This window comes from Myotis brandtii, unplaced genomic scaffold (genome assembly GCF_000412655.1).
Source record: "Myotis brandtii unplaced genomic scaffold, ASM41265v1 scaffold1052, whole genome shotgun sequence".
NCBI classification, from domain to species: Eukaryota; Metazoa; Chordata; class Mammalia; order Chiroptera; family Vespertilionidae; genus Myotis; species Myotis brandtii.
In genome coordinates, this window is record NW_005353545.1 from 257,250 (window position 1) to 268,277 (window position 11,028).

An 11,028-nucleotide genomic window follows, 5' to 3' on the forward strand; every position below is an offset into this window, starting at 1 on the left:
GCATCGCAACCTCCCAATCCGCCCTGCTCTGTGCATGACAGGGGGCGGTGCCCCAACTCCCCAATCGGCCCTGCTCTGAGCCCGACCAGGGGCTGCACCTAGGGATTGGCCCTGCCCTCTGCCACCCGGGAGCAGGCCTAAGCCAGCAGGTCGTTATCTCCCAAGGGGTCCCAGACTGCGAGAGGGCACAGGCAAGGCTGAGGGACCCCCCCTTCCCCCCGAGTGCACAAATTTTTGTGCACCGGGCCTCTAGTATATAATAAAACTGATATGTGTTACATCTTATTACAAGTTATCTTCTATACTAACAAAAGTGTAATATGCTAATTAGACTGGGTCAACCAGACATCTTCCAGACATCCGACTTCCTTCCGGACAAAGCCATGGTGGCAGGGGCTGAGGCAGTGTCTGTTAGGGGCGACCAGGCCAGCAGGGAAGCCAGCAGTTAGGGGCAATCAGGCCAGCAAGGGAGCAAGCAGTTAGGGGCAAGATAAGGCCGGCGCAGGAGATCAAGCTGTTAGGGGCAAGGGCAGCCGGCGTGGGGGAGCAAGCAGTTAGGGGCGATCAGGCGGAAGGGGAAGGCAGATAGGGGTGATCAGTCGGGCAGGGGAAGGCAGTTGTGGGCAATCGGGCCAGCAGGGCAGGGCAGTTGTGAGCAATCAAGCCATCCCAGGCCAGCAGAGGTGGGCAGTTGGGACAATCAGGCCGACAGGAGAGGGCAGTTGGGGACGATCAAGCCAGCAGGGAAGGGCAGCTGGGGGTGATCAGGCAGGCAGGCAGAGGTGGCTAGGGGTGATCAGGCAGGCAGGCAGGCGAGCAGTTAGAAGCCAGCAGTACCAAATTGTGAGAGGGATGTCCAACTGCTGGTTTAGGCCTGATCCCTGCAGTCGGACATCCCCCGAGGGGTCTCATATTGGACAAGGTGCAGGCTGGGCTGAGGGATACACACACCCCCTGCACAAATTTCATGCACTGGGCCTCTAGTCTATATAATAAAAGCCTAAGTGACTGTTATGGCAGAACAACTAGTCGCTATGATGCACATGGACCACCAGGGGACAGACATACTGGAGCTGCCCACTGGTGGTCAGTGCACTCCCACAGGGCTCACGACTGGCAAGCGCAGCGCTAAGGAGCAGCAAGCCAAGTGGTAAGAAGCAGAGAGCAAGCAGGTGGTAAGAAGCAAGGGGTCCCGGTCTGTGAGAGAAATGTCTGACTGCTGGCTTAGGCCTGCTCCCCTGGCAAGAGGGTGCAGGCCAGGCTGAGGGACATCCCTCCTCCAGTGCACAAATTTTGTGCACCAGCCTCTAGTATTAAATAATAACACATATTATTAAAAGCAACTATTTAGCTAGTTGTACCATACTTAAAATTATACATGCTATAATCTCATAATTTAACTTTAGTGAGTAAACTGAAATAACAAAGGCTAATTTATCCTTAAACATAACTGTTTATTTGATAGGTCCTAAAGTTAAGTTTTAATTCTCCCCTGAGTTTCAATCATAGAGAAACTATAAAAAGGAGGAATATTCTATAGCCTCAGCCTAACTCAACCTTTATCTTCAAAATCACCATCCTCTATCCTTCATTTATTCCCAGCTATAAACTTAAAAAGGAACAGTATTATTTTGTTTACTATTAAAGTATCACATTAAGAATGTAATGTTTTTTATTTTAAAATGTCAGACTAAATACTAATAAAGAACAAGATACTCAAATAGTTGGCACAAAATAATGTCTTTCCTCTTTTCCATATACCTTAACTTATTACAATCAGTGTCTTTCATAATTTGTTCCCAAATGAAAAAAAAACAAACCACTGGCATTCAAGTGTGTACTTACTAACCTTCCAGTAGTCAGACTGCAAATTGTAGTATCTCTGATATGCAGATAATGCTGAAAAAGAAAATAATTAGTAGTCAAATTATGTCCCTTTCAAAAATCCACAACACAGATATCAATATTTTAATATAGGATGCTCATCATAATGCTTCTCAGCAAAGAGCAAACACCAAATAATTTAGTATTTTTATTAATAACTTAATCACTTGTGGAGACAATAAAAATTATAATAGAAATAAATGATCTGTAGATCAGCTATATAAAACCATATAAAATCTCATAATTAAACAAACGTAAAATATTGGCAATTACTTCCAATCAACTTGATCTTTCTCACAGACTAATTCTCATGTAAATTTTCTAAAGTTTTTACATATTAAATGGAATCTTCTAATTTCTTCTCAAAATGCAACTTACTTTCCAGAAAGATAAAACCACTGCTACATCAAACCCTTATTTCTAATGTTTCCCTTCACATGATCAACATTACCTACACTACTAGCATCAATCTAATTCCAAGATGGTTATGTCCATGCTCTCTTACCCATCTAAAGACATTAAAGGTCTATAATCACACAAAGTAGTTCATGCCAGCCTGAAAAAGGTGCACATAAAAGTAAGAAGATAACAGAGAAATCACATACACACATTAGAATTAGTGGGGACAGTTAAAAAAAAAAAAAAGAAAAACAGGAGCTGGTCGGGTACAGCTTAGTTGTGTTCTCCTTATATGTCAAAGTTGTGGGTTGGATACAAAGTCAGGGCACATTCAGGAATCAAGCAATGAGCATATTTTGGTAAAAAACTTACCAAAACAAATAAAACAGGAAACTCAACAATGATTCAAATGCAATCAGAATGTCTCTTAATTTACTACTTAAAGTTCCCCAAGGAAGACTTTCAGACTAAAATACAGCTAGAAATGAACAATGGCTTAAAATCAAAATAAAATGAGGAAAACAGTATACTAAAGGAAGAGCAAACAATGGAAGTACTTCCTTACTCATGCTATGAGGCCAGATTTCCCTAAAACCCAAACCAAAGACATACAACTACATACAATATCTCTCATGTACATACCTGCAATAATCCTCAAATGAACACAGGCAAATTGAATCCAACAATACATAAAAAGTACCATATATGACACCAAGTTGAATTTATCCCAGGAATGAAAGGCAGGTACAAAAATAAAAAACATAGCACTAGCCGGTTTAGCTCAGTGGATAGAGTGTCGGCCTGCAGACTGAAGAGTCACAGGTTCGAGTCCGGTAGGAGGCACATGCCTGGGTTTCGGGCTCGATCCCCGACAGGGGGTGTGCGGGAGGCAGCCGATCGGTGATTCTCTCTCATCATTGATGTTTCTGTCTCTCTCTCTCCATCCCTTCCTCTCTAAAATCAATAAAAATATTTTTTTTAAATGAAAAACACGTAATGTCACATTAATATGATAAAAATAAAAAATCACATGATCATATAAAAATATAGACAATCATGTGACAAAATCAAACACCTATCATATATATGGCTAATATGTAAAATGTCCCCTCGGAGTTCGACTGGGAGACCGGGAGTTCAATCACTTGCTATGATGTGCACTGACCACCAGGGGCGGGGCGAAACAAAGGAAGTTCCTGGCTGGTAGCCAGAAGACCCTGACCAGCCCTGATCACCAGCCAGACCTAGGGACCCTACCCGTACACAAAATTCATGCACCAGGCTTCTAGTGATTAAAGAAAAACACACAAGACACTGAGAATCAAGGAGAACTTCCTCAATTTGACAAAAAATATCTATCAAAAACCTATAATTAACATCATATTTATTGGTGAAAAACTCAGCTTTCAGACTAAAATCAAGAATAAGGCAAGGATGTCCTGTGACACTACTGTTCTTCATCATAATCATAATGGAAGTCCTAGCTGATAAAATACAAGAAAGAGAAATAAAAAAATACCGATTGGGAACAAAGAAATAAAACTGTCTTTGTTTGAAGATGACTCAATTATCTATGCAAAAAATCTGAGAAAGAAAATTATATAATTACTGGAACTAATAAATTATATTAATGTTACAGGATACAAGACTTACATGTTGAAGAAAATATTTGCAAGACAAATCTGATAAAGGACTGTTATTAAAAATATACAGCTCTGGTCTGGCCAGAGTTGCTCAGTGGTTGGAGTGTCAGTTCAATTACGAAGGGTCTTGAGTTCGATTCCCAGTCTAGGGCACATACATGGGTTGCCAGTTTGAACCCTGGCCTGGTCAAATTAGGAGGCAACCAATCAATATAACACATTACTATTTCTTTCCTCCTCTCTTCTTCCCATCTCCCTCCTTTCTAGTCTCTCTATAAATCAAAGGGAAAAAATATCCTAGAGAACATGATAAAAAAAAAAAAAAAACCACCAAAAATCCTTAAAATTCAACCATTAGAAAACAAACCCAATTAAAAATGGGCCACTGAGCTAAGCAGACACTCTCCAAAGAAGATTTACAAATAGTAAAAGCAGCATATGAAAAGATGCTTCCTTCAACTCATATGCCATCAGAAAAATGAAACTTAACTATACATCCTATATAATAAAGAGGTAATATGCAAAGTAACTCTCACACCCTCACAAAATGGCTGCCTACAATCAGGCCAGCAGTGGGGGTGGTGAGGGACAACCAAACGACTGAACAGCAGGCTGTAGCGTGTCCCACATCAGGGTGGGGGGTCCCGCTGGGGTGCTTGGCCAGCCTGGGTGAAGGGCTGAGGGCTGTTTGCAGGTTGGTCAAGACCCCCAGTGGGGACCCTCACCCCATGGGGGTGTGGCCAGCCTGGGTGAGGGCTGAGGGCTGTTTTCAGGTGGCCATACCCCCTTCAGGGTGGGGGTCCCTATTAGGGTGCCTGGCCAGCCTGGTGAGGGGCTGATGGCTGTTGTCAGGCTGGCCACGCCCCCCGTGACCCAAGCTCCCAGCCTCTCCTCTTTTTTTTTTTTTCAGCAGGTACCTGGGATTTATTTATCTTCTATAACTGAAACTTTGTAGCCTTGAACGGAGCCCAGTGACAGCCAGGGCAGGCGGGAAGTGGCTTCCTCCATCACCAGGGGCAACCCAAGCCTCCTGCTCGCTCCAGCTGAATGGCTGCCGCCATCTTTGTGACGAGTGATGGTTAATTTGCATATTATTTTTATTAGATATATATGGAATATGCTAATTAGTCCAGATATGCTAATTAGTCATGACCAGTCAGGCACAGCCAAGGAGGGCCCCTGACTGGAGTGGCCAACAGCGCATGGGCCCACAGCACCACCCAGCCGTGGTTCGCGAGCAAGCATACCGTGCTACCTGTCCGGGGATCACAAGCAAGCACACCGTGCCACTTGTCCTGGGAGCACCCCCTATCAAGAGTGGCCAGCAGCGGGTCATGCATGGAAGCCCACAGCGCCGCCCAGCCAGAGGTCACGAGCAAGCACGCCGCACCACCTGTCCGGGGGTCGTGAGCAAGCACGCCGCACTGCCTGGCCAGAGAGCAGCTCCCAGTGGAACACGCCAGCCCACGGCACCACCGAGCCTGGAATCCGCCGGCCGGGGTTCACAAGCAAGCATGCCATGCTGCCTGTCCTGGGAGCAGCCCCCAGTGGGAATGGCCACCAGCAGGGGCACATGCGGGCCTACGGTGACGCCCAGCCTGGAGGCCAGATGGTTGGAGGTCTCTAGCAGGCCCGCGGTATCCCCACCCTGTGCTTAGGTAGTGCGGCCCCCAGAGGAAGTGGCCACCAGCTGTCTGCCTACAAGGCACATCCAATGTGCATCCCTCTCAGGTGCTGAGGTGAAGCTGCCTGCGTCCTGACCAGGGACGTGACACTGCCTGCCTGTGTCCCTGACCTCAGACGTGGCACTGCCTATGTGCATCCCCGCCCTGTGCTGAGGTGAACCTATCTGCCTGCGTCCCTAGACAGGTACGTGACACTGCCTGCGTGTGTCCCCCTGGGTCTTGCCCAGTGAGGGTGGGGTTTGCCGAGTCTGGGTTTAAGTGATTTTGAGGCGTGCACAGGTATTCGGGGTCTTGACTCTGGCACCCACAGCACACCCAACACTCTGACAGGAGGGAGGAGGGAGCCTAATACCCACACCCAGGACCCACACAGCAGGGCGGCGGTAACCGCATCCTTAGCGGAATCGGCCATTGGTTAATTTGCCTTCAGCAGCTTGACAGCCAGAAATCCCATTCACCCAGGACCCACACAGGAGGGTGACAGGAACGCATCCCTTGCAATTGGTTAGCTTGCCTTCAGCGGCCTGACAGCAAGGAATCCCATACACCCACACACAGGAACCACACAGTAAGGAAGCGGGAGCCTCATCTCTCGTGGAATTGACCACTGGTTAGCTTGATATCAGCAGCCTGACAGCCAGGAATCCCATTCACCCGCAGCCAGGACCCAGACAGGTGGTTATTGTTTATTTATTAATAAATTTATAAATTACTTTCATATATATTTCTCTAATTTTCTTTAATCTCTGACACTTCTGTTATAGAGAAAGGGCAAATAGTGATATTAAAATATTTCTTCTAATTAATTCCCTTTCCATGTGCACGAATTCATGCACCGGGCCACTAGTCCTATACAATAAAAGCCTAATATGCTAAGTGTCCAGTCATCTGGTCATCCATTCAACCAGTCAAAGCATGATATGCTAATGATATGTTAAGGCTACTCAACTGCTCACTATCACCTGCACTCACCACCAAGGGGCAGGCAGTTTACTTGTTGACCAGTCACTATGACGTGCACTGATCACCAGGGGGCAGACGCTCCAACTGGTAGGTTAGTTTGCTGGGGTCCGGCCAATTGGGACTGAGACAGGCTGGACACACCTTGGAGCCCCCCCACAGCCCCTTCCTGGCTGGCCTACCTCCCACCGTCCCTGACCCCCATCATGCACCAGTGGGGTCCCTCAGCCTAGCCTGCGCCCTCTTGCAATCAAGGCTGAGGGACCCCCAAACACACCCCAGTGCACAATTTTCAGGCACCAGGACTCTAGACCATATATATATAAAAGTCTAAGCAACTGGAATGCCGGGACCACCGGTCCGTATGACTCGCACTGACCACTAGGGGGCAGGCGCTCAATGCAGGAGCTGTCCCCTGGTGGTCAGGGCGTTCCCACAGCCAACTTAACCACAACTGGCCAATCTCCACTGACCCTATCCATGCACAACTTTCATGCACCAGGCCTCTAGTATGTTTATAAAGGTTCAATTTATCAAGATAATGCAATTATAAAGACATACCAAACAACTGTCTAAAAACATATTAAGATTGATAGAAAAGAGATATTTTACCATCAAAATGGAAACAATTATTCTACTTTCACCAAGATAGTTCAGCTATATAATATCAACACAAAACTAGATGACCTGACCAACATATAAAACACATAGACTTAACAGACCCTATAGAACACTCCTGCCAACTGCAGATTACATCTACTCCTCAGCACATATGAAACATTCTCTAGGGTAAATGATAGGTTAAGGAAAAAATTGGTCTTAAAATATATTAAAAACAAAGTATCGCCTCTAATTAGGACTCCCAGCCCGGCTATTTCTGGCACTGGCGCTGCTCCAAGACGGCATCTGCATTCACTACTAGTGATGGCCAGGCGGGGTTCTTAGCATCCAGCACCCTTGCTTCTAACAGTCTGGAGTGCCACTACAGGCTGGCAACTGAGCTCACACATCCCAGCCATCACTTCCCCACCTGCTCTGTAGAGAAGGGAAGATGCTTCCAAGCAGGAAAAGGATAACACTGAGAATCGCGGGGGCAGGCATCACTAGCAGCCTTGGATGAGTCCTGGGATGTTGCTGGTAGGGAATCAGAGAGAGTACAGTGAAGTGTCAAACACCTTAGAGACTTCAGGAAAGACCAAAGGGGAGCAAAAACATATGAGTGCTGCCAAAACCCAGAAAACCACCATGATTCTGGGAAGGAAACCAAGGAACAGACCCCAAAAAACTAGAGATGGAGAATAGAGAGGGCATCTAGCAGAAGTCGTTCAGAGGAGTAGCAGTGACTGTGCCATGCCACCTACCTGCTTCCACCTGCTTCATTCTCGGAGAGCAATTTCCTTCTGGGACCAGACACCGCCACCCACTGCCCCCACCCTTTTACCCCAGGTCACTGTCACCCATCTGCAACCTCCTACAATGGCACCCTACAAAGAATACCAGTCAGATCCTGGTGGCCCAAGTTGGAAGTTTTCCTTTGGTCTCGGTTACCAGCAATACCTCACCCACCGATGTGCATTAACTAGCCACCCCCTGGCCTGCTGCATCCTGCTTCCTTGGTAGAAGGTACACTGTAGACTGGACTCCTGATTTTAGTGGGTCCCATCCCCACTCTTACATCTGGCTTCCCATTAGGGGATCTGGGAGGACTCCCCTGGCCTTAAAGGAGCCCAAACACCAGCTCACATGCCCATTCCACTATACTGGCAGTAGCCAGTACATTTGGCCTTGGATAGGGTTGTTTGGTCCCAAAATGCCCCAACCAACCTGTGTCTCACCAGAAGTGGCTCACACCTACTTTTCCTTTCTTCCCAACTTTGCACAGTCCCTGAACTATGTTGGACAGCACCCTCCCCTCCCCCCATCCACACACACACAGGATGGAAAGCAGAAAGGGTGTGAACCCCCTACCCCATCTGCTTCCACTCTAGGCCTCCAGTTTCCCCTCCCTTATATGGGGCACTAACAAGGAGCTAGACTTACTCAATCCCACCCCCTGCTCCTCCTCACTCCCTAAGGTTCTGGTTCCATCTTTCCTGTTCACAAACTACCTCTGGATAGCTGTGGGGGGTTTTTGTTAAACGTTTCAATCTTAGACATCGGTCATTGCTGCTACCAGCGCCATGAACACCCGCACTGCCTCCTATGCACCCATACTCCACTCCAAGATGATCTTGGGAAGGAGCAAGGGACAAAGCAGGCTGGGAATAGACTACCCCATTCTCAGGGAAGGTGGGGCTCTCCCCCTAGGATGCTGCAGCAGAGTGAGGAGGAAGGGAGCCTATTTTGATGGCACAGTTACTTGAAAATCAGTATTCTTTTCTGGAGGGGGGAAACCACAAAGTATCTTTCCAATTATAATAAAATCTAGAAAAGCATATGAGAAGGAAAACTGGAAAATTCCCAAAAAGGGTAAAAAAACACACTCTTCAACAACCAATATATCGAAGGAATATTAGAAAAACTTTTATTTAAACAAAATTAAAACCACAACATACCAAAACCGCAAGGAAATTTATAACTATTAACACCTACAATGAATAGGATCTCAAATTAATATCCTGTAACAGCAAACTAAACCCAAAGCAATCAAAAGTAAGGACAATAAAGATTAGAATGAAGATGGGCAAAGGACCTAAGTAGATACTTCTTCAAAGTGGGCATACAGAAGGCCAAGAGACATATGAAAAAATGCTGTAAGTAATTCATGATCAGAGATGAAAATTAAAAGCAAAATTGAGGTAGCACCTCACACCTGTTAGTTACTATAAAAAAAAAATCAACAAATTGATGGATATCAATGGACTGATTGAAATCAGTATGGAGTTTCCTCAAAAAAATTGAAAATGGAACTGCATTTTTATCCAGCTATCCCTTTTAAGAATATAGCCTAAGAAACCCAAAACATCAATCAGAAAGAATATATGCACCTCTATGTTCATAGCAACATTATTGACAATCGCTAAGATCTGATAACAGTCCAACAGTAGATGGGTGGATAAAAAAGCTGTGGTTAAAAAAAAAAAAAAAGCTGTGGTACATTTATACAATGGAATACCATTCAGCTATTAAGAGAATAAGATCTTACCATTGGTTACAGCGTGGATAGACCTAGCGGTTATTATGTAATTGAAATGAGCTACTTAGAGGAAGACAAATCACATATAATTTCACTTATATGTGGAAACTAATAAACAAAATAAAAACAGATTCATAGATATAGAGGACAGACATTAGCTGTCAGAGAGGAAGGGTGTTGGGGGATTGGGTAAAAAAGTGAAGGGATAGCCTGGCTGGTGTTGCTCAGTGGTTAAGCATCAACCTATGAACCAGAAGGTCATGGCTTGATTCCCGGTCAGGAAACCTGCCTAAGTTGTGGGCTCAATCCCCAGTGGTGGGCATGCAGGAAATAGCCAATCGATGATTCTCTCTCATCATTGATGTTTCTCTCCCTCTCTCTCCCTCTCCCTTCCTCTCTGAAATCAATAAAAATATATTTTTTTAAAAAGGTGAAGGGATGAAAATAAATACTCAGAATATGGTAATTACCAGAGGGAAATGGGAGTGGGGAAAGTAAAAGTGGGCAAAGGGTGATAAATGTGATGGAGACTAAACTTTGGGTGGAGAATAATACAATATACAGATAGTATATTATGGAATTGTATACCTAAAACCTATATAATTTTATTAACTAATGTATCTTCAATAAATCAGTAAAATTATAAAACATAAATCAAGTATGTAATAAATTCAAAACTACAGAAATTTTTCTAGATTAAACTCATTACAAAGTTTAAAAAAAAGAAGCAAAGTGCACAAATGCTCAATAAGAAATTGCATTACCTAAATATATTACTACACAGAAATTATACATTTTTTTGAAGTTATAAATGCAGTGTATATACTTCAAACACTTGATATGGGAAAATTAGCATGCAGAGTATATCTTTAAATTTAGAAGAAAACATTTATACTGATACATTAGTCTATCAGAATTATAAAAAGACTGCGACAACTGGATCACTGAAGCATGTATAAAATGGACATGATATGGTTTATATCTACCACCAAAATAAGTGCAGAGGAAAACCACTACATAGAGCCAAAGCTCTCATAATTTTTGTTAGTTTTCTGATATATCTTAAACAATGAATACAGTTTTGTGTTAATGTTAAAATTATTATACTTTTATGATTTATTTAAAAATAGGATATAGTCAGAAAAAATGGCAACCAGTAGGAAGATAGAGAGGGAGAGAGTGTGAGAGTGCAAGGAAGTGATAGAGGAGTGTGTGGACGTGTGTAGTGTGTGTGTATGAGCTAGGGACAGTTAGATTCTGCAGGTCTTCTAAGGGGCTGCTAAACCGGGCAGTCTTAGGCGGCGGAGTCCCGCTCCTGGCG

At 44.5% G+C, this 11,028-nt stretch overlaps 1 protein-coding gene across 2 annotated transcripts in view; it reads right to left on the bottom strand.

Moving 5' to 3' along the window:
- The window catches only part of LOC102260650 (histone demethylase UTY-like), a 306,332-nt gene that overhangs the window by 236,715 nt on the left and 58,589 nt on the right, over nucleotides 1–11,028 (bottom strand). For both annotated transcript variants that reach the window (XM_014540262.1, XM_014540257.1), the window contains one exon: nucleotides 1,850–1,899. In XM_014540262.1, the coding sequence (XP_014395748.1) occupies nucleotides 1,850–1,899 (50 nt within the window). The remainder of the gene's footprint in view (nucleotides 1–1,849; nucleotides 1,900–11,028) is intronic.